This window comes from Hyposmocoma kahamanoa, unplaced genomic scaffold (assembly GCF_003589595.1).
Source record: "Hyposmocoma kahamanoa isolate Upper Pololo Valley unplaced genomic scaffold, ASM358959v1 67, whole genome shotgun sequence".
Taxonomy (NCBI): domain Eukaryota; kingdom Metazoa; phylum Arthropoda; class Insecta; order Lepidoptera; family Cosmopterigidae; genus Hyposmocoma; species Hyposmocoma kahamanoa.
Window position 1 is genome coordinate 431,135 of NW_020653855.1, and position 24,743 is coordinate 455,877.

General features: G+C 36.0%; 1 protein-coding gene across 1 annotated transcript in view; it reads right to left on the minus strand.

Moving 5' to 3' along the window:
- The window catches only part of LOC113232187 (SID1 transmembrane family member 1-like), a 46,218-nt gene extending 21,902 nt beyond the window's left edge, over window positions 1-24,316 (minus strand). The window contains exons 1-7 of the mRNA XM_026466829.1: window positions 24,153-24,316; window positions 15,538-15,607; window positions 14,662-14,761; window positions 13,334-13,456; window positions 4,725-4,989; window positions 1,834-1,957; window positions 373-456 (exon numbers count right to left, since the gene is read on the minus strand). Of these exons, the coding sequence (XP_026322614.1) occupies window positions 373-456; window positions 1,834-1,957; window positions 4,725-4,989; window positions 13,334-13,456; window positions 14,662-14,761; window positions 15,538-15,607; window positions 24,153-24,256 (870 nt within the window). The 5' untranslated portion in view covers window positions 24,257-24,316. The remainder of the gene's footprint in view (window positions 1-372; window positions 457-1,833; window positions 1,958-4,724; window positions 4,990-13,333; window positions 13,457-14,661; window positions 14,762-15,537; window positions 15,608-24,152) is intronic.
- Window positions 24,317-24,743: the final 427 nt, after the last annotated feature.

Sequence of the window (24,743 nt, forward strand, 5' to 3'; positions counted from 1 at the left end):
GTTAGAGAACTTACTTTGCGTCATTAAGAATTAGTTTCATCGAAATAAGAAATAAATCGATATCATCATCATCGATATCAACGGATCGCTGCCAGGCGGCCGCCATTACGAAAAGCATCTTTGACTAGAACAGACGTGTTTTGGTTTGTTTGGATTTATAGTGAAAGATCTTACAATATAATTTATAACAGTCACTGGAGTCTCATTTCTATGTCTACTTGGAAAACCTTCTAACACCTGGACGAATTCTTTCACAATGAGCTCTGTATATGCCAAGCTGCAAGTTTTCAAACCTTTGTTGGTATTTTATTTTTATTCCACATATTTACTTTTAAATGAAAATGTAGATAACAGTCATACAACATTACTTACCGTCAAAGTAATGCCACCACGACGCGTCATTGTCAAGTAGTAACCATCGTAGAGAATATCTCGCTCGTTGTCAAAAACTGGACACTGGAACGAACAAGGTTATTAATACATTAAATTAAGTTATTTTTGATACAAGTTCGGAAAGTTGGTCATTATTCACGAGTCTCGAGGTTTCTTCGAGACTAGTGAAAATGACAAATCCGCACGTGTATCAAACTACGTTTTTTAATACATTTGCGAAAAAACTACATTGAAAGTAAAATAAAACAGTATATTTAGGTGTCTTGCTTAATACTCACCTCCCGTCGTTGTTAATACGCAATCAGTCATCTTTATGGAAAATATTTTGGTATTTTTAAATATAACCCGTTGTTTTATAACACACCTATGCAATTTAAACAACTATGGTGTTTGTAAGTAAATATAAGTTTTAATGACGAATGACTTACATCACAAAGTACATAAATATTAAATAAACATACAACCTCTTTAGTTCTATGTTTAAGACTTGAAACAACGGTAAATTTAAAAAAAAAATGGAAAAGTAAAAAGAACTAGTACGAAAAATATCACGTTTTGAGCAAGTGTATTAAAAAATTTCTTAAATACAAATCTGTATAGATCGATATAGTTACATATCAAATACACATTTTTTTTATATCAACGAGATGTACTAGGGTTTAAGAGTCGATACTGTCTCAGCTCGAATTCAAGTTTTTCCCGTACTAATGTGGTTCATTTTGCTTGGGTCGAGCGGAACGGACGCTGGCTTTATTTCAGAATTTTTTTTTTTTTACACACGAATTAAAGTCATTTCAAAAATGTATATAGTGTTCTATTTAGTTCAGTTAATATAAAAAAATAATTGGTATATGCATTCACTTGAAATTATATGGACGTCGGGTCCGCGCTAAAAAGTGTCCGAACTTATAGGGCGTTAAAATCGTATACAGAGCGTCATTCACGCTTTAGTCTTCGTTTGTTCGACTGACAGCGAAGCAAGCAAAATTAGATAGTACTGCAATGACATTACAATTTAAATTCAACGTTTTAGCTTTTTCATATTCCTTTACATGTCACTACGTTTAAATAGGTTGACTTGGGACATTTTTTTCGTGGTTTTTGTATTAGACCCGTCGTCCATTTATTTGTAAGTCAATGGGTATATGTAAAGATTATATTGAATACAGCGCGTGTTTTTCTTGTAAAATTTCGAGGTAAGTTTGTGTTTATTTTCTTTCGTGAAATTTTTTAGGCATCGTGTTTTACACACCGTATAGAAATCAGTGTATACCCTCAATTTTACTATTAGTTACAAAGCGATTGATTCAACGGTTTCACTGTTGTGTGGAATCAATCAAAGCCATTTGCAGTAGATACAACCTACTCTAAAGAGGAAGAATTAGGATTTTAGGAAGTTTCGAGACAGTTAAAAACAGCCCTACTCATGTGTAAACTTACAGAAAAATTCTGTATGGAGACAACAGCGCAGATGTCGTCATCTGACTCGATCATGACGATCACGCTCTTCGGTTTTGAGAACCATCCGTAATTACGAATCTCTAAGTTGCTGCGGACGAAGTAACTGAAAGAATAATAAATACATTTTTTAAAATATACAAGTGTAACGCCATTAGTACGGATTTAGTACCCAACGCTACCAATAGATGGCGTAGTTTGTACTCTAAAACACGCAAGCAAGTTGTTAGCAAAAGTAGTATAAGACTGGCGAAATATTCTGTGCCATAGCACGCTAGACATGGGTAATAGCGTTACATTTCCGTCGCCGTGACTGTCGTTCCGGTTCCAAAAAAATCACAGAGATAAATCATCGTGATTTTGTCACGACTGTTACTTCCGTGACCTTGTCACGCCTATAACTTACATCACGATATACGGTTTTTGCCAGCGGCTTCTTTCTAATACTTATAGCCGTTTTTTATAGAATGATTTAAGTTTTTACTCCCTTTGTAATAAGTTTCAATTCCATTCAAAAAGTTGATTTTGTATTTAATTTAATTTTGTTCGTTACTTATTTAATGCGAATCTTTGGATTGTTAAAAATAGCAATAAAGTGTAATGTAATTATATTTCTAGTAGAATACACAAAGTAGATTATACATAAATATAAAATACCAACTCTTCCTATAATAAAATAAATATACAAAAATATTTTATTTTGTTAATAAATAGGTTTATAGTAACTGCTGCAGATTTTTTTCATCCGCCCTTTCTTGTAGTAACCTACGACCCTTGTGAGTGAGCAAAGAAAGTCATCCTATCTCACTCACTCCCATCGCCGAAATGGCCCGATTTGAAGAGAACTACAACGAGTGGCGCGCTCAGTCACCACGGAACGGAGATCGCGCATTGTATCAAATACGTATGTCGTGATGTGAGTGACGGGGATAGCTATTGGAACAGAGGAACACCTATGTGACTCTGGAACGTCGTTCCTTCGGAACGAGTCACGGTGATACTGTTTGACGGCGGATTATCGTGATTTTTTCATCGTGACGTTATTTATCACCCATCTCTATAGCACGCCATTCAGGCGGAAGTGTGCCCGTGCCCACATTGACGCCCTTAGCGAGTTTGCGCTCTGCATCTGCGTTCCGAATCCGAGATTATACAAATCTAGAAAACTCGGACCCACTTCGGATGGCGCTTGTGCACTAAGTCCGACACGAATTTGACAAAATACGAATATCGCTTGTACACCTAGAGATAAAACGATCCCTGTGACATTTCGGACCGTCATTTCTCGGGTTCGCAAATGATACAAATCGGACGTAGTGCGCAGACTGGGGAGATGTTTTGTGAATCGTATTCTTCCAATTCACCGTGTACATCGAGTATATAATATAGAGATGAAATAAGGCCCATGTATTCCTGGTAACACATTAGCGATACAGCTCTTATAAATATCAACTCCCGTTTGCACTGAAATATAGACAGGCCAACAACTGACCTGTGTGTACGTCTCCGTATATTCCAAAAAATATTCTGTGTTTATTGTAATAAAGATAATATCTCTAACAATGCCGTGCTGTTCTATTCGGTGGTGTGGGAAAAACAGCAAAACATCTAATTACAAAACAAATGGAATCACATTTCATCGGTAATTAAATATTAAATATGTAATTTTGCAATGTTCGTCCATTATAGCAAAGCTCAAGTTAACTGGTCGATTTGCAGTGGAACAGTTGACGACATCCATTGACCACACCCGTCAATTGTTTCGAACTCGGGCTAGCCAATCAGAGCGCAGTTGTCACAGTAATGATATGGCACATTGACTTACAATTATATGGACGTTGGGTCCGCTCTAAAAAGTGTCCGCACTTGTAAGGCGCTAAAATCGTATACAGAGCGCGACAGTCTTCATTTGTTCTACTGACAGCGCGATACTGCGATGAGATTACAATTTAAATTTCGAATAGGTTAACTTGGGATATTTTTTTCGTGGTTTTTGTATTAGACCCGTCGTCCATTTATTTGTAAGTCAATGATATGGCAGAATAATTTTCAAACAAATTAAATGACATTTCGTCTCTATTTCTGGTTATATACTCGATGACCGTGTATTAACGCAGATTCTTTGCTACAGCACGTTCTTCTGGCGGAAGTATGCCCGTGCCCACATGGCTGCCGTCCACTAACTAAAGGGCGGCTAAGTCCAAATGGTCAAATATCCGTATTAAATAGCAAAAAATAGAGCACAAAATTCTCTTTTAAACACAGTTACAATTAGTTAATGTGTTCGACTTATCGGAACTTACCCTAACGATGCACAACTGAAATATCATTAAACAATTTCAATATTCTAAAACTGGGTTACGTTTTTTTATGATATCTCAAAAAAACATTTTGTCAGTTAACCGCGTTAGCGGGCGGCAGATGGGGGTCCTTAGACCAGCTACTTAAATTATTTAATTTACACGGAGTAAGAGAATTTAGCAGCCAATTGCAAAACATCCTTCGTAAAAAGTTAATTGTATTGGAGGCAGAACCCAGAGTGGCACGTTACTGCTTTCACCTCTGTGGTACAGCTGAATGAAATTAGTACCTTATTTCTATTGAAAAAGTATGAAGTATACATTAATAAATTATTAATGTGTTTTATAATGGGCTTATTTCCAGTCAATAAGTCAGTCTCGCCTGCGTGTCCGGGACGCTCATTTAAGTTAAAACATAAAGGCTAAACAAATAGAGCGTATTTTGCCATGACAGTTAGACCCTTGTTTGCTTCATTTTTATTGAAGTCATATGCAGGATTAGACTTAAATACTTGAGTTATCCGTTACATATAGTTAATACATATGTTCTGTTATGAATTTTCCTAGACTTACCTGTCCAATTCCTGCTGTTCCTCCTTGTTTAATTTCTGGTTGCACCTATACTTCCTCTTTAGACTCTGCGTATTCAAATTTATGTTATTCTTTTGATCGAATGGATAGAAATAGTATTTCGGCTGGCTAGGCGTGCTCGTCAGGTTCGTCACCGAGTCTAGTTGTATGTAAAAGTCTTCCACGGTCTCGACTAGTATTGTCACCTGGATTGATTCAGGTGAGGAGGACGTTAGATGTATTATTGGAATGTTTAAGGGTGATATGTCTGTGGAAAAAAAGAGATAGGTTGAACAATTCGCAACTATCAATTTCATAGTTCATGCGCGTTGAGTGGTTAATTGTAACTGACCAATTAGACGAATTCTAAAGTGTGAGTGATTCCTAAGCACCTATCTATTGTTATGCCAATGAAATATCGAACCATCACTAAGTAAAGTGTATTTTTTTGACAAATTCATAATGAAAAGGAATGTTAAGGTGATAACGTTGAAACGGACACAAGAATGATGAAAATACTTCAGGTTATTTTTAGTAGATTGTGTAATTAGTAATAATTATAAAGTGAAGTAGTTAAGGGTCAGTACATATTGTTCACGATTTGAAGGGAGAGCCCTACAGTAAGAGAGCTTTGAAACGCTTGTAGAAGCACTACAGCGGCGCAAATTCCAAACCTTGGAGCGTTTTTAGGTGTTGCTTGCTTGATGTAATTAAATAGTAGTCAGGAACAGAAGTCATAAATTTCTTTTCAGATCAGATCTACTATTGTACATTTTTTGGTCTCTTAACTTGTAGGTAGTTTAGTGCGTTTACATAGTAGTGACGATAGCGCCACCTACGTCGCGGTGGCGCTGTCGTGATACACTTTACTGCACTCTGATGCGCGGCTACTCACTGGCGATATAGCCAGCGTCTTGGCGGCGCGTACTGGCGTGAGCGCTGGTGCTGATGCGCTACACGTTCAATGGGGCGTTCAAGGTTTGCGTGTATATTACACGCAAACATATGTCTTGTGTTGGTTACATTCAACACAAGATACATAGTACGCGCAAACGCTCCACTGTTGCAAATTTGAGGTCTAAGGGTGTCATCAAATTAGAGCGCTACTACTAATTGTCATACAATATCTAGTCTACCTTATCTAGGCCTTCGACATGTGGTGTTACCGTAGGTTACCACGCATTAGCTGGGCCCAGAAAGTTCACAATGAAACAGTTCTTCAGCGCATTGGGAGGGATCGAGAACTCTTGCAGACCGTCAAGAAAAGGAAAGTTGCGTATCTTGGACACATTCTACGGCATGAAAAGTACCGACTTCTTCAACTGATAATGATGCAAGATCGAGGGTAGACGACGTACTGGAAGAAGGTAAAAGTCGTGGTTGCGCAACATCCGGGAATGGACCAATATTGCCAGCGTAGAACATCTGTTTCGCTTGGCTCAGGACAGGGAAGAGTTCTCCAAGCTGACGGCCAGCTTCCAGTAGTGGAGAGGCACTACGTGATGATGATCTAGTCTACAAAGTGGCGCTGCGCTTTTAATAATATTGTTTAAAAATTAGTAATGACGCGGCTGCCCACAAACGCGTCACTGCAGCGTTTCTAATTTGAAGGCGCCCTAATTGTTGGCAAAAGTGGCGCGCATGTGTCACAACAGTGGCGCTGCGACTGCGCTTCTAGATATTATATAAACAGTAGGCGTCTATAAGCATCTAATTTGAAGGTGCACTTATAATTGATCTTATTAATGGTCGAGATTAGAGTTTAAAACGATCGTGAAATAAAGTTTATTTCACAAAAATGTGCAAGGTGCTTGCTATAGGTATTCAGTGAGTAAATTAATTTAAAAAATACATTATTTTACTCTATAACGCCTTATTATTGGTCTGTTTGAATTTCGCACTGCTGTCTTTGACGCGAATGAGCTATATACCTTATTTTGTAAGAAACAGAATCGACAAGTAATTACTTGTTAAAATATTTTCTGTTTTTAATTCGATGGAAGATTGTTTTGAGTTACAACTACGTATAAATATTAATAAAATAAATATTAGACAACATCCATGCGTTGCTCTGATCTCAAAATAAGTAACTAAAGCTCTTGTATTATGGAAATCGGAAACAACAATGGTACCACAAACTCCCAGACCCGAGACAATATAGAAAAGTTAGTTTTCTACACTGACCTGGCCGGGGATCGTACCCCGGACCTTAGAGGTACATGAAAACCGATGTACAAGCCACTCGACCACGTTGGTCGTCTACATATATTTCTTTAATAAAAGCTAGAGGCAGCTTCAGTGGGACATTCACATGAAGAGGTCCCGTGTTCCATTGCCGGATGAATCAATTAGAAAACGCTACATCTAAATTAGATCCGATAATATTCTCGGTGTTTTAGCATTCCCAGACCAAATTATTTATGCTCTGGTAGGTACTTGCAATATCCTAGGCCATGCAATATCAGCCAGCAAATCACTATGATCTATCTATCTGGAATTTGTATTTGCTAGTAAATGCAATCCGGACAACCCATAATTCAAAAAATCCGGATTTACTAGGATTTTTCATAGATTTTGAAATTCGGATTTCAAAATCAAATCCGTTTTTTTTAAACAATTTTATCACGCTTCCGCAAATAGAATTTTGATCACAATACGAATACTGACAGTCACGAAGAGGTGTCTTTGAAACTTTTTCAGTTCTTGTATTTCTTCTACGTTATACAATTTTGAAATATTGAATGTAAGCCATTAATGACAATGTTTGTCAATTTTTTCCTACTTTAAAAAACTGGTTTCCGGAATTGTAATGTTTCGTGATCGAAGAAGATTATATTCATACCGAAGATTAGATTAAAAACGTGTATTTTTTTATCAAGTAAAACGTGAAGCTAAATTCAAATAGTTTCCGAAAAAAAATCTAAAAATACCAGATTATTTGAAAACCTTTCTTGAAAAACAAAAATTTTTGAAATCCGAATTTAAATTATAATCTGGATTTGCATTCCCTAGTACTTGCTAATCGACTGTAATTAATTGAGGATCTCGAATGCATTCGCGGTAGGATCAATATGCGTTTTGTTTATAACATCAAGTGACGATGGTAAGCTACATACGCCTGTCCATAACAGTTGCAGTGCCACTCAGGGCTTTAAATCGCAAAGTTGACAAGTCCCATGTGCCTGTAATTTCAAAACTGGAACACAGTAATGCTGACATTACTGCTTGGCAGCAGACATAGGTAAGGTGGCAGTACTTCTCTGGACGAACACTTTCACAAGAAAGCAGTAGAGCTACTGCAATTAGAATGATATTAACTTTTCTAAATTGGTTCTGGTTGCTCTGCTAGTCATAGTTATAAGAAAGTCCCTAGTATGAGATCAGACAATTGGAGTGCTCGCACATTATTCCATCGAATTAAAAAACATGATTATTGCTAAAAGTATTTACGTATTAGGGGTCCGCAGTAGACCCTAGTCCAGGTTCCACTCACTAAAAGGAGGCGTGAACAGAAAACAAACAAAATCATGCGTCATACAACACATATACGGAACTATTAAATATATAGGCGTCTCTCCACCAGCATACATAACTTCCAACACTTTGAGCGAAATAAGATTTTGTGACTCCGTGAGTCGTAAATCGTCCTTGAGTATATAACCAGAAATAGAGACGAAACCATCAGGTGAGTGGACCTTATATCACTTTTAAATATCAACTCTCGTTTGCACTGAAATCACAAATTAGAAAGCTGAAATAGCACAGCGCCAACAACTGACCTGTGTGTACGACTCCGTATATTCCAAAAATATTCTGTATTTATTGTAATAAAGATAATATCTCTAACTATGGAAAGGTATTCCATTCGGTGGCGTGGGAAAAACAGCAAAACATACCCTTTGAACGGCAAATAAACACGTAATTTTTCAATTTTCGTCCATTATGGCAAAGCTCAAATTAAAGTGATCGATTTGAAGTGAAACAATAGACGACATCGAATTCGGGCTAGCCAATCGAAGTGCAGTTGTTACTGTAAAGGTTTGGCAGGATAGTTTTCAAACAAATTAAATGACATTTCGTCTCTATTTCTGGTTATATACTCGATGTAAGTCGTAGACGTCGGTATGGGGATCGCGAGCCTAAAATGGAGATGGGCAGGACACGTTGCTAGGCGGTACGACGACCGATGGACCAAGGCGGTCACTAAGTGGTACCCGGTAGGAACGAGACGTCCTCGAGGCCAACCACCGGCCGGAAGACTGTGGATGAGACTCGCACAGAACCCATTGAGCTGGCAAGTAAAAGAGGAGGCCTATACCCAGCAGTGGGTGTTAACGGGCTGAGATCGTGATGATGATAACTCTATGAGAGTCGAGCAATAATCAAAGCTACAAGCCGGTTGTTAAGTTTGACTTGTACCCCCAAAGTTGTCTGTTATAGTTCAAGAAATATTATTTGCACCGATGAATGTTATTTCTTGGAACGGTTTATCGTTTAAACTCATTATCAGTTCTTTTACTTAAAACGTACACGGACTTAATGATCTTGGTCCATCATACCTGTCATGGATGGGCGAAACGGTTTTTGTGAACTTTTAAATTATTTTTTAATCATTAGGTCGTTTTTTTTTTAAACTGACTGCCGTGTCTTTTCTTACTCATTGAACAAAATTCGCATAAAGATGATCAAGTTTAGAATTAAGTGCCAATGCGTAAATGTGTTTAAACTAGTTGTTTGCATTATACAGATGCCACGTGCATTAGCGAGATGGCTTACTTTTATGTCCTATTGTATTCGAAAGATGAGGCGAATCATGCACCAATTTTGCTGGATAACACCTGCGGGATTCGCGGGATTTGAAGATTGAAAAAAGAAGTTTTATTTGAAGAAAATTGCCCATTTTCTTCTAATTCTATTTTTTTGTGCAGTTCCGTAGACATCGGTCAATAAGTAATTTATTCTTCCTGGCCTCATGCCTGTAAAGGCAATCAAACAATTTTATCCTGGAACTCATGATTTTGTCTCTAGACTGAACATTAAGTCAGTATTCTTCATGGCGAGACAAGAAACAAGATGCAATTAAAAGAAGAAACTTAACTAAATTTATAATATTTTTTTTTTGGTTGATTGATGACCTCGATCCGAAGGCTTGCGGGATTGAGATTTTAATACGGGATGAAGTTCCCTAATTCCATCATCTTGTGGTTCGAAGCGCGGGAGGCGAAGAGTCGGGCCAGCGCCGGCAGAAGCCGAGCGCAGTTTGAGTGCGGGTTCAATTTTTTAACTGTTTGTTGACTCATAAACTGTTTGTGGTTTTGATAAATAAATTGACAGAACTTGTTACTACAAACGAATGCATGTTGGTGGAGAGGATTTCTTTAAAAAGCCAAAAGCCATTTAAAATGTAGAAAACCAAAAGAAGGTAATTGGGCAATATTGGCCACTTAATAAAAGTAGTTAGTAGTATAATCTCGACACTGAAATCAGTATTTGCCGCGCTTCCTGCGTTTGGATCAGTCTCCCTCCTTGTCATAAACAACGCAATTGCATCTTGGTAACTTTCGCTATATTAACACCTAAATTATTATTTTTTCTTTGAAAATTGTCAATTGCGCTTCTTTTGCTTAACAATAAAACTAATAAGATAGAAAAAAAAACCGCTCACAGGGTTGCAGACTCGTCTCGCTGATTCCAGTAGCTGGAGCATGGCAGTATATCACATGCAATGTGTGATAAACCTCTCCGTGACATACTTATTTCAGTTGAGAAAGCTGTGTTGCCATTATTATTTTTATTGCGAATACTGAATCGATTAGAGTTACTCGTTCTTTTGTTTATTTGGTAAACGATATGAAAGTGCGTACATAGCTATCTTTGTCGTTTAATCATCGCCGCAAAAACGACGAAACAAAAAATGCCGGGTTTTTATAGTATCAGTTTTTACACATTTTACATGAAATTATTAATTATTTATGTATTTCTAATTTCACTCATGTATTGAACTGTATTAAAAATGACTTTTGCACTACAATATTCTTTTGCAGCCATTGATCGATGCCCTTGCGATGCGACAAATATGTGCCATCACGGTGCTCGCCATGTTGTGATAAGATTTTAAAGTGGCGGTTTTATCATTCGAATTTGACAGTGAAATGTGAATGTAATAGTTTTATCGCGGCGGCATGCTACGCGGGCAGATATGTTATTAACACAATTTCGCTGTCGATTACGTTGTTTATGATAAGGATAGCGGAGATGTGTATAGATAGTATTAATTACTAAAGCCCAAGCTTCGGAGCTATTCGGGTATTACGGAAATTGAGGTTTGCTTCATTAACCTATTTCATTGCAAGGGCATATTAATTTTAACGCTCATCAATTTGCAATTGCAATTGGAGTGTACCTTAATCATTTAGATATACGGTCAATATTCAATTAAAGTAGCGCAGTAACATTGTTCATTTGAATTATAGAGGGTTTTCCTTGTAAATATAATATTTACATGTAGGTCTGACAACAATAATGTAAACGTGACTTATGTCATTACATTCTTGAATAACGTCGTCGATATTAATAGAATATTTATCCTGCTAAAACGTACAGTTAGGGCAATTTACAATCTAGGCCCCAGAACGTCTTTGAGAACGAAGTTTAAAGAAATAAACATTCTTACACTGTTATCACAGTATGATAATAAAAATCGAATGTAAAATTATTAATACAAAGATCCGGCTGGATTCGAAGCAATGTCTTCTAGCAAACCGTGACACTTTTAACAATAAAACTGTAAATTACATTTCGTTGTTCGTAAAGTTACATTTTTGCTGAAACAGTTACATTTTAAAAGTTCGTTTTTTTAATTAAAAATTCTAGCTGTATATACGCCTAAATCTTAAATATAAAAAGTAAGTATGCTCGAGAAAAATCCAACGATGTAAGAAATGTAGCCATCTGGCAACACTGATGTCCACGTGAACAGAATAAAAAATGAATGTTGATTGTATTAATACTGTCTAATTAATGGACTTAAGTCTCAAAAGGTTCCGTTTTCACGAGACTAAAAAAACATCTGTCTCGAATCTCATAAAAGCCGAAAATTCTCGAATTTTTGGAGACCGAAATTCCTGAGAAAATAGTCCTAATGATAAGAAACTTGTAAGAGACGAGGGTGTCCCATTCGAGCGTCAGTGTCTTGCCAACGTACACATAGCGTTGACACGACGTCCGCGCGACGGCGACACAACGCCAGCGCCGTCAGAAACAATCACTGTGTAATACGTAAGTAACCGACCAAATTAAAAGATGTACGACGCGAATTAAGCTTAATATTGTGACGGTGTGACCTCCTTAGACCGTCATCTTACCTTTTTGTATCGCCTCTCGCCGCTTGTATGTTACCATTTTTTATTTTACTTGTATTTAAATTTTAAATTTGAATTGTTCCATCTTCCTTCGCTTTCTCATTTTGTTTTCGTACCACGGTCACTACCTGCTCGACCGCCACAGCAGTCGGAGCTGTTTCAAATTCCATTGCGTATAATCGCTAATTTTGGTTCTTTACTACGTTTATAATCGTCATTATATAAGCTAAATCATGTGTAACAATTTACAACAGTCTACAGCCTTCATGTACATAGGTACATGAAGGCTGTAACTGAATTACAGATATAGGATCTGTAATTCAGTTACTCGGCCCATTTAGGGGTAAGTGCCTTAATCATAAAGTGTAGGGAGTGTTTTGTATTATGTACCTGTTTTTTTACATTTACCTTTTTATTGTTACAGCCCTTTCTTTTAACTTTACTTCTTTTAATAAATTTTTATGGACCGGAAGTTTCCCGTTTCATTGCCGTGAACCTGTTCACGGCTAGTTAGGGTTACAACCCTTTCAACTTGACATTGTGTTTTGATTTCATCGAGTATTACTTATTTGACAGTTTGAGCGCGTATAGCACTAAGAGTAGAACTGCGTCCTGATTTTGAGTCAAATCCGAATAGAACGGATCGGGTAGTCTCGAAATCAGATGAGTTTCTGAGCGAGAAGATGAACCTGGCAATCAAAATCCAGCTGCTGTTTTCCTTGCAGCGCGCGTTCTGATGCGGCGGTAAATCGGTGACTATCATAACTTTTTGTTAATACTCGTATTAATTGCGTTATACCTTCATTATATTTTCTTTTTTTTTTTCGTACATTGTTTACATTTAATAAAATTGTTATTTTATATATTATGTTATAGGAGTTGCAACACTCATACAAATCTGTTTTCTGTGTTCCCGGGCCGGGAGAAATATTTGTGTGGACTATTGTGGTTGTCTAAGTGTGTGTGACACAGGGTTTCCCTTGTGCGGGTGTATGTGGAGTGTGTGTCACCGCCGCGCGAATGTTTGTGTCGTTGTGCGTGCGTTGACAAGACGCTGATGCTCGAAAGACGCTAGTATTTGGGGTCTCTAGCTAATAACAAAACGTTTGTCTCGTAAAAACCACGAATGACACCGAAGCTTGAATTTCAGACAACAGCACCGGGATTTCCGTTATCAACAGCCATGTAACACAGCCCTATAGGAAATTATCGTACAATAAACATGCGAAACTTAAATCAAAGATGCCTCACCACAGGTGTCTTGGTCTTCCGAGAAGAGGTTGTTGTGAGGGCATAGAGTGCGGGATATGTTGCTAAACTGCTCCAGGGAGACTGGCGTTTGTACCAACATTGGTAATTGCCATGAGAATACACCTGAAATTACGTAATAATTTGCAATATTTCTTATTTATATATTCATAACAAAAAGCGTTTTTTATAAAAAAAACCGACATCCAAAGTTATCTCATCTATAAACTGCCTTTAACTGCCTTCGACTGCGACGCAGAGGTCCCAGGTTCGATTCCCGGGCCGGGAGAAAAATTTGTATGGCCTACATTTATTTCTATCGTGAGTTTGGGTGTAATTTGTGGTTGTCTATGTGTGTGTCCATGGCACCCGCGACACAGGGTTTCCCTAGTGCGGGGCTATGTTAAGTGTGTGCGTTATTTATTTATTATTTATTTATTTAGTTATCACGTAACACACACACACAAAAAAACAGTCGAATTGCGACTCTACCCTTATATTTGTATTGAATTGATATTCAATTATTTTTTTGTGAAATTACTCCGCTAAGTTGTTATAATTATTAATACAAAGATGGCGGCCGGATTCGAACCGTTAATTCGAATGGTAAGCTACACGCCTGTCCATAACAGTTAACAGTTACAGTGCCACTCAGAGCTTTAAACTTGCAACGATTTGAGGGGCACTGCCACTGCGCTCGTCGCCTTGAGACATAAGTTAACTTGTATTTAAGTAACTTAACTAGTACTTCCCTGGACGAACTCTTTCACAAGGAGCTCTAAAGCTACTATCCTAAAGTTTGATTTAATTTTGTTCTACAAATCTTCACTGGCGTTGTACTCGCTAACCAGTCAGTGTCATGTCATTGACAAATTATCTGAGTCGATGACATAGTGGGGATTTCTAGTAGGAATTGTAGAACATACCGGGCATTAATTTATTTAAAGTATTAACGTTTTCTTAGTATGGACATACCCATATTTTTTACTGTTTTTTTTTCTAAATCTTCCAAACTATAGGTTGCCTCATGTATATTTTTAAAATATTTAAATACGTAAGTGCTTATGGAAACACAGCTATAATATTATTTTTTGAGACAATAATTTATAGCAAATACTTAATAGGAAATAATAATTAGTTGCCAACAACGTGCTCAAATTTCAATAATACGCATATGCAAATATAATCAGTTCCGAAAAGTCCCGAGTTTGCAGAAAGGAATGTCCACATTATTTTTTAGTTTATCTAAATTAACTCCCTCAATTCCGAAATGAAACATTGTTACTGTTTAAGTTAAAGAAATTAATAAATAAATAAAAAGATAGGTGCACCTTTCTGCTGCCTCGCTGTGACGAACAATGGGTAGGTGCGATTGGCGAAATTGCTAGCTACCGTCACGCGGGCTGGCGTGTCGTACGCATCCATGCCGTCCTGGAAAAATACACAATATCAAAAATCGCATTTTTGTAAAAATTAAACACTCAGCCCCGCACTAGGGAAACCTTGTATCGCGGGTGTCATGGACGCCTTATCGTTACTAACGTATTTGAATTTCGGTAACTTTCCAGATATTGGCACCTATAGTTAGCTGCCTCCGTGGCCGAACGGTTACCATGCCGGACTGCCACGCAGAGGTTCCAGGTTCGATTCCCGGAGAAATATTTGTATGACCTACATTTATTTCTCTCGTGAGTTTGGGTGTAATTTGTAGTTGTCTATGTGTGTGTCCATGGCACCCGCGACACAGGGTTTTCCCTAGTGCGGTTCAATGTTGAGTGTGGGCGTTATTATTATTATTATGGTTAGCGATGGGCGAGTCGAGTTATGTAACTCGATTAACTCGAGTTTTCAAACAAATTAAATAACATTTCGTCTCTATTTCTGGTAATCGATGGTTTACTGTCATCTAAAAAAATGTAATTTACTAGCTTAACAATAAAACTGAAACTAAATAAGGTATAAAAAAACCGATTAGAGTGGATTGTACATCTTGTTTCGCAAATCATAGATATGTCGAAAACTCAATTTCACTAAAAATATGGATTATGATAACTGAAGTACAGACAACAGCACATCGAGCTACACATTGACGAATCTTGTTCCGTTGCACTGAAGGCGATATTCGAACAAATAGTTTGATGTGCCTTTGATTGTACATTCCCTCCGTGCCTCACAGCCGTGGCACATGTATATTAATTGTTACTTACCCCTCCAAATTCCATAATATATTCAATGTTTTTATTTACTTTCACTGTATATGGTTCATTGTATTTATATCTGAAAGTATAAAACATTTATCATTATTGAGTGCAATAAAAATAAATAAAAAATGATTCATTAAAGTCGTAGCTCTGATACCATTGGCTTGAAATTATTATTGTCTTGTTTACTTCTAAAGGATAATGAGTTAAGGTCCATTCAAACCAACGCAACTGGACCCCGATTCAGAACTCTTCGATATTTTAATCGAATCGTTCGATTGAATATCGTTCTCGAATCTAAGAGCGCTTTCCGAGCTTCTCAGAACATTGGACTTAAACGTTCGATGCGGATTCGTATACGATATCGTTATCCAACAGCGTTTACGAAGTTAGTCGGTGAAATAAATGAAAATCGTTTTATATACATTTTTAAGACTTTTAAGGTCTAAAATATAGGAATGCATTAGTCTTGCATTAAAATAAATTATTGAACTAAAAAGTCGTTGAAAGACCAAGTACAAAGACACGACGCAAGCACATAGAAAAATTCGTGAGGTCCGTTGGTTCGTTCCGTGGCTTAGTTGGTATAGCGTCTGGCACGGTATGCAAGAAGACGTCGGTTCGAATCCGACCGGATCGAAGGAATTTTTTCTGAGTGTTTTTTCTGAGTGTTCGATCTTTGTATTAATAATTATAACAAACTAGTGGAGTAATTTCATAAAAAATAATTGAATATCAATTCAATAAAAATTAAATTAAATTAATTGAACTTAAAAAAATTGAACAAAGTCCAGACTTTATTTGAAAAAATAAGAGATTTCCATATTACATTCTTACTTTGTAAATAATAAGGCGTTCGGTAACTTCCATTCGATAAGTGTTTTGAATAACGTTTGTAGCCTTAAGTTCGAATAATCGTACGGGTGTGACGTCATTTCGATTCGCTTTGGAATACGATACTTTGACATTCGATTCGGGGGTTCTGAATAAAAATTAAAAGAAATCGTACGATATCAAATCGCATCGGTCGACAACTGAGTTATCGTCAGGTTCTGAATCGACCCCCTGGTCTATTTGTACATCTCCCTGACACCAATAAATAATGGAAAATAAATTATATACATCACAACATTGAACATAAAATTGTGAATCAAATTATGTACATTACTAGCGGTAGAGCTCATCGTGCAAGAGACCATTACTGCATTCCGGTTTTGAAGGGTAAGGGTTCTGGTGAAACTACAGGTAGATGGGACTTATCAACTTTATGTTTAATAATAATAATAATAATTCGTTTCTTATATATTTTTATCATCCAAAAGAAATGTCTACGCATCATAAACAATATACGCCCGAGAGATACATGCAGGCCACATTTTATAAAAGAAAAAATTTTAACTCTCCCGTCTATATACATTTTGGAAACTGCCATGTTTGTAAGACAACATTTGGATCTTTTTGAATTCGTAGAAAGCACACGTCGAAACGCAAAGCTCGTATTACCAACTCCAAGATTGGAAATGTTTAGAGATAGCCCGCTATATAGATGCATACTAATTTATAACAAAATACCAGACATCCTCAAGAAAGTAGATAGTGACAACGTGTTTAAAACCAAGTTGAGGTCTCTCTTGTTAAGTAAATGTTATTACAATGTGGGAGACTTCATGAACTCTCCTATAAGCTAAAAGAGTCCAGCTTCAGATAAGTACTTGGTACTTGGTGCAACGGGCTGGTGTCCGCAACTCGACGTCAAGGCGCCTATTTTGCCTATTTCAGATAAGTAATTTTAAGTCTATGTAATACTATGATCTAAAGTTTATTAATGATAATTTCAAGATCCTATATGTATTAGTTCCTAAATGTTATTATAATTATTTTTTGCTATTATTTTTATTTTTACAATTTTAATATATGGGGTATGTATGTACTTATTACCTATGTAATTTTTGTACCTACATTGTTTGCAAATAAATAAATAGATTTGCTTAAAACATGGTATAACAGAAGATGTTACAAGTGGCAGTGCCAGTACAAACATGTTTCGCATATATTAAATAGCATGCACATGTCTAGTTATATAATGTCAATCAGACTACAAAACTGTCACAAACATGTCAAGTTACAAATTAATTTGGTCAAGAATGATAATCTTCAAGATAAAATCTTACATCTCATTTCCTGTCAAATATTTCGTTTAGGTCATAAAAATTATTTTTATTTAACCACTTGTACAGCTTTGTTTTAAATAAACTTAAGTATAATAGTTTAATCTCAAGTGGTATTTTATTATATATGTCAACACAATATATGTATGTCACACATTTTCAAACAACTTTTACTGTATTTAGCAGTCATAGGAATAAAGTAAAGTACACGTCTATTCGGGTTTCTGCTGAGTCTAGTATTCACATCACAGGCTTTCTTAAACAAATATTTGTGTTTTCGTACAAAGATACAAATTTTGTATATACATAATGATGGTAGTACGGTTTTATAATTGAATATTTCAATGCTTCAAGGAAAGTTCACGAAGTAAATGATAAATTAAATAAACACGACAATTATTTCATTAATACTGGCTTGTACTATTTTCGTGCCAATTTCATCATAACCTTTAGAGTTAGTGTTCTTTAATGACGTCACTTCCCGCTTTACTTCATCTTCTGTTATAGGTGATAAAAACATTGAGTTACCGAGCATTTTAGTAATAAGATTATTATCTGATTGAGTCAAGCCATTTCTTTCTTCAGTAAAAAAGTCATTGAAAGCATTAGCGATGTCAACTGGGTTAGTAATATTAGTATTGTTAATTGTAATGTCGTTGATATTAGCGTCATATCTCATATTACTAATTTCGGGCTTAATAAGCGACAATGTCGCTTTACAATTATGGGTACTGTTATTTATAAACTTTGTGTAGCGTTTTTCTTTGATCTGTAAATACTTCTTCCTAAAATTTTGGAATAGTTTAGATATTTATATTTATTGTTTTCCGTATTGTTAGCACAATACTGGCAACGTAATTTACGTTTAGTTTTAGCACTTTTCCGTAATCCATGACTTATCCATTTCTGTCTCTTATCGTTGATATGTATTTTGATTCGAATCTTCGGAAAAGTAAAATTCATGAAATTCATTAAACGCTACATTAAGATCTGGCTCTATAAATACTGTAGACCATGAAAGTGCATTCAAATATTCTCCGAATTTTCTAATATTTTGCAAAGAAAAATCTCTTTTGTAGGTAAAGAAGAATTTTAATTTTGGAGGCATGTGCTGTACAGGAAAACTTAGTAATTGTGCCGTGTCGTGATCGGAAAGATACAGGGGCAACACAGTAGCATTTGAATCATTTATATTACTTAAAATATGTTTCAGAGTGACAGGCGGCAAAGCTCAGCTGCAACAATTATCGGTAAGGGCAATTATATCGTGGCGACAGAAAGACGTGCAGTAAGTGTCGTGGTTTGTATTATTTAAATGAAGTTGTTCACACATAGAAAAACACGATTAACTGTAGTTCATGACTTTTTTGACGTTACGACGATAAATAAAAAGTCACGATAAAACTGTGATGACAGATAATCGCAGCATAATCGCAAATGACAAGGCGACTGTCGTCACGGTCTAGTGAGAACAGGTAGACACGACAGTCGTTCAACGATAAAATAAACGTCCACGACACAGTCACGACAGATGGTCGTGATATGGGAACAGGCTAGACGCGCCAGTCGTCCAACGATAAATAAAACGTTACGACATAATGGGAACGCGCCCTAAGGGTGTGGCTAACCACCAGGCAAACAACTTATCCATCCCGTTATGTGACGTTGTAAAAAAAAACTTTTTTACGTCAATGTTATTATGATAAAAGTAAGCTATTATCACTTAAATACAATGAAAATGCCATAGGAATATGGCATTTTCATATTTGATTTTGACATTTTCCTTTTTTTCCGGATAAAACAGATAATTATAGTTTTCTTAATTTCGACTCTTCTCTAGTTTGACACCAAGTTATAAGTGTGGTCATCTGAAACATTATTATTAATAATAATAACTTTACTCACACACACAATGGCTTTGGTAAACAATATATTATAAGCAACAAACATTGAGAAATCTTTGTGAGGCTTGTTTTCTGTGTATGACAGATTCTACACTTGGATTTAAAATAATTCTAACTATTTTATTAACAATACCGACCTCAAAAGTTTGCGGCCATAAACGCGCGTCGTCGCATTTTGATAAGAGATAGTTTTAATTTTAGTTCGTTTTTAAAGCTAAAGCTACATGACATTGTCGACATGTTTCCCACTCAAGACCACAGAGATTAGGGAGAGGCTGAAAAACTACGCTGCGCGGTGTCATCACCGTGTCAGCATAAGCTGAGCCTCTGTCTTTTGTCTCAAATTTACTTTTTTAGTATTTGTTTAAATTAGATTTTTAGAAAACACTGAACGAGACAATAAATTTTATTATACTTTCTTAGATTTCTCATATAATAAAGTCGTTGAAAACCAAATATAAAGATCCGACAACAAGCACATAGAACAATTCGCGAGGTCCGCTGGTCCGTTCCGTGTCTTAGTTGGCATAGCATCTGGTACAGTTTGTTAGGAGACGTCAATTCGAATCCGTCCGGATCGAAGGAATTTTTTATAAGTGTTCGATCTTTGCATTAATAACTATAACAAACTGTGAGTTAAATATTATTAATATTTGTCATACTTTATCTTACAATTTCAGAATTAAATCATATATCAGTTTCTTTATCAAAATTATCAGTTATTATCGGTTTACATACTCCATAACTGGAAATTGTATTAGCAGAGATTATTTAGCCAGTTAGGTACCGTGGGCAAATCTTTGTTTCAGAAAGCACATGGTATCTGCGACAGTAATCATCTGGCAGCGGAACTTCAGCATATAAAGCAAATCCTACATGCGAATAAGTTGAAGATTTCATGCCAATGCCGCAAGCCCCGTGTGAAACCACCAACAGTCGAGCGAAGACCTGCCATCTTACCTTACGTGAGAGGTGTTACAGACAAGATCGGAAGAGTCCTCAGGCGTGCATCTATCAAGACCTATTTCAAGCCCCTGAGGAAGATTTCTCAGTTCCTGAGACTCGTGAAATGTAACATTCCCTTACAGGGTGCAGGAGTTTACAAGCTTGACTGTGACTGCGGTCTCTCTTATATTGGACAAACAAAGCGAAGTATTTGTACCCGCGTCAAAGAACATATAGCTGATGTCAAACACCGTCGCGTAAACAAGTCTGCAGTCTGCAAGCATGTCATGGATAAACCTACACATTCAATGAAGTTTGACAAACCCCAGGACCTTGCAAAAGAAGTCCGTTATCTACCCAGGATGCTGCGAGAGGCCATTGAAACTAAAAAACATCCTAATTTCAACAGGGAAGATGGTTTCTCCGTACCACCAGTTTGGGATCCAGTATTTCCTCTTATGAAAAATCCCAAACAGACATAAGACTGCAGTACTAATTAATATGTTTTAGTTTATTCTAATTTCTATTAATAATTAATAATAAATTGAACTTAATAAAAATTCATTCAATAAAATAATTTGTAAAACTTAATGTGGCGTAAATTGGAATGTTTTCTTTGTAAAATTAAAAATAAGGTATTTCATTAATAACTATTGTAACTATAGTGAAAAAACAAGGTGGTTTGCATCAATATTAGACATAACTGGTTGAAGGCTGTACCACCTCAGTCAACCGTGACCATGGGACCTGTAAAGGGCCCGAATCGTCGGTTTGTTTGAAAAAACAAATATACACGATTTAAATCCGGAAAAATAGTTTCATTTCCTAAGAGATTATTTACCTAAACCATTTATTTACCAATATGATAGTACAAAACAGAACACATAACAATATCGTCGGAACAACAACTGTGCGTGGAAGGAACAAGCTCAGTTTAAGCCTGACGGCTGTATGCCACACAGTCCTGATTTTCAGCCTGGCTTTGTCGACGTATTTTGTTTTTCTAACACAACCAATTCACTAATACCAAAGTTTAAGACATCTTCACTTCTGATGTAAACTACAAGACATTTATTTGCATACATTTTTTTAAATTGACCTATACTATACTGACATTCAATTATGTTGACAATTATATTCATAAATTACTTAAACTCATCATCATCGCATCATCATCATCATCAGCGCATCCTGAAGACGCATAGGTCTCCCCCAGCTCTATCCATCTGGCTCTGTCACTTGTTAGCCTAGTCCATAGAGGTCCAGCTATTTTTTAAAGTCGTCAGACCGTCTTTTAAAGGGACCTCTTTTCCTCTTGGCGTTTTCTCTTGGTAGCCATTCTGCTACCTTCCTGGTCCACTTTTCTATTTTTTCCCTGTACATGTGTCCAGTTCACTTCCACTTTAGCGTTTTGATTTTTGTAGTGACATCCTCCAATTTGCATAAATTAATACATAATAAATTCATTTCTCCTAATCTTTTAACCCACATTAACTTTAATATTAGGCCAAATCCCTGTTACATTTGTACTGTATGTATACAAAAGCAATACTCATGTGCCGAATGTATAATGAATTATTAATATCGGAATCTGGAGCTCTCATTGATGTTTTTGACAACAACATCTACAGATTTCGTAGCAGTATTCAAAACCGTTTCGCCTCGTCTTCCCATTAGTCATCTTTTGTATTTTTATTTTCACTAGTTTTTAAGTATATTTACTTTTGTATATTTAGGAAATGGAACATTTTAACCCGATTTAAATCGCGTATATGTATTTTTTTAAACAAAACAAAATTTCGGGCCCTTTACAGGTCCCATGGTCACGGTTCACTTTTGTATATTATTTATTTTTATGAAGAAACTGTATGCTTACTTTTTAATTTTTACGAGCTGAATAATCATGCTGTATGTACATATGTTAGGTTTACATCCTAGATTAAAACCATAAATTGTAACATTTATTGGAATACCATTAAATGTAAACTGTTTTGTGCATCAAATAAATAAATAAATAAACACCAACTAAATAAACAGTTCAACTTTTAATACTGATAGAATGTATATAATACTTCCCTATGAAATTGTAGAAATATTGTATTATATACTTTATTTTATATTTTGCCGTGTAACTAACATTTTTTTTCATTTTTTATTTATGATATCAAGTGAGAGGACCAACAAGTTGTGCACCTGCAGCTTGATTTTGATTGCCACACAGAGATATGAATCAAAACCACGACCCTGGTAGTAAGTGATACGCAACCCATAATAGTCACAGTGACATTCTGAGCTTTAAATTGCAAAGTTCTGAGAGTCACTGTCTCAAGGTGACAGGTGCAGTGGCAGTGTCACTCAGATCTTTGCGATTTAAAGCTCTTAGTGGCATTGAAACTGCTATGGACAGGTGCATCACTTAACTCAGGCGCACGACTTGTTTGTCCCGTCATTAGGTTTCACAAAAACAAATTTGTTGACAAGTCTAATTTGAGACATAAGTTTAAAGAGATTAACATTCTTACACTAGCATCACTGTAACAGAACGAACAAGTCGTGTGCCTGATGGTAAGTCAAAGTCAAGTAAAAGTCAAAGATTATTTATTCCATAGGTAAAGTAAATTTACACTTGAAATCGTCACATTTAAGCTACTGCTCGTTCACTATGCTGACCTCCCTGAGAAGAACGAGCAAGAAACTCTAGGGATTGCTCTTTTCAAATAAACTTAAATGCTACGGAATACACTTTGAATCAAATTTGTGTGGATTCTGGAGCCATGTCGTCTTTCCATACATCTTTATCTAACACATAGTCTTCAATTTTGTAATATGATTTTTCAATCAAAATATTTTTAATGTAGTTTTTAAACTTAGGAAATGATAAACTTAATATATGCTCCGGAACCTTATTGTAAAAACATATACAGTTCCCCATAAAAGAGTTGTTTACCTTGGTTAAACGAAATCGTGGTACCCATGAGTTTGGACTTAGCTCTAAGGTTAATATTATGGTAAGCTCCATGCCTGTGCATAACAGTTACAGTGCCACTCAAAGCTTTAAATCGCAAAGATCTGAGGGGCACTGCCACTGCACCTGTTGCCCTGAGACATAAGTTGACAAGTACCATGTGCCTGTTATTTCACCAGCACCTTTACCCTTCAAAACCGGAACACAGTATGCTGACAATACCGCTTGGCGGCAGAAATACGTAAGGTCCCTGGACAAACTCTATCACAAGCAGCTTCATTGCTACTAAACTGTTACAAAGAATAGTAATTGTTTATGAAAAATAGTCACAGACATAACATTAATACGAGGAAAAAATATAAACCTCTTTTTTTCTATGCTAGTGATATTTCTTTACTTAACTACCCCACCAATTTGAAGACGACGTATCCTCACAGTGGGGTCACGATTCATTAATAAAAATTACGTGACATCATATTGAGAGCATTAGAATTAAGTTAGACCCCTACCCTTCAATAACAACCCAATGTGTATGATAAAGGCAAAATCGCAAATTACAACCGCAAAATTCGGGCAAAATAATTGAATTGGAACAACATATTTTAAAAAACGGATACAAGAAAATAATTTTTTACTCACGTATTATTGTAATGAAAAACAATTTCATCCCTTTTTAATAAACTTCCCGAAGTTAAACACACAGACATTAACAAAGGCAAATGTAATAATATAATATTAGCCATTTTAATCAATTATTCGCACAAGTTCACTTTTAATATTGTGCTAAATAATTTGTCGAAACTATTCACGGCCACTTCACAATTTATTCAAGTTTATTTCATTATTTTTATTGGTTTTTTGTATAACCAATCTCAAATTGCTAACCAAAACCAAAACAATCACGTTATGACAATTAGAAGTGTCAATTTCAGCCTGGTATAGAAGAATAATTCTTTCGAATTGTCAATCGAGTATTACCGCATTGGAATTATTCGACTGTGAAAAAATTGTATTCGAAAATATTCATTACTATCATCAAAATGAAATGTAATGATTTAAGCATAAATCTCATTACTTTACACAATTCTTATAATAAAAATAAAATGCAAATTAATAAATTAAATTTCATTGGGATTTTATATAACAAATCACGTTGCCAATACCCACACAATCCCCAATCAAGTAAAAATTCCCCGCAATTGGGGTAATTCCACACAATTTGGCAGCACT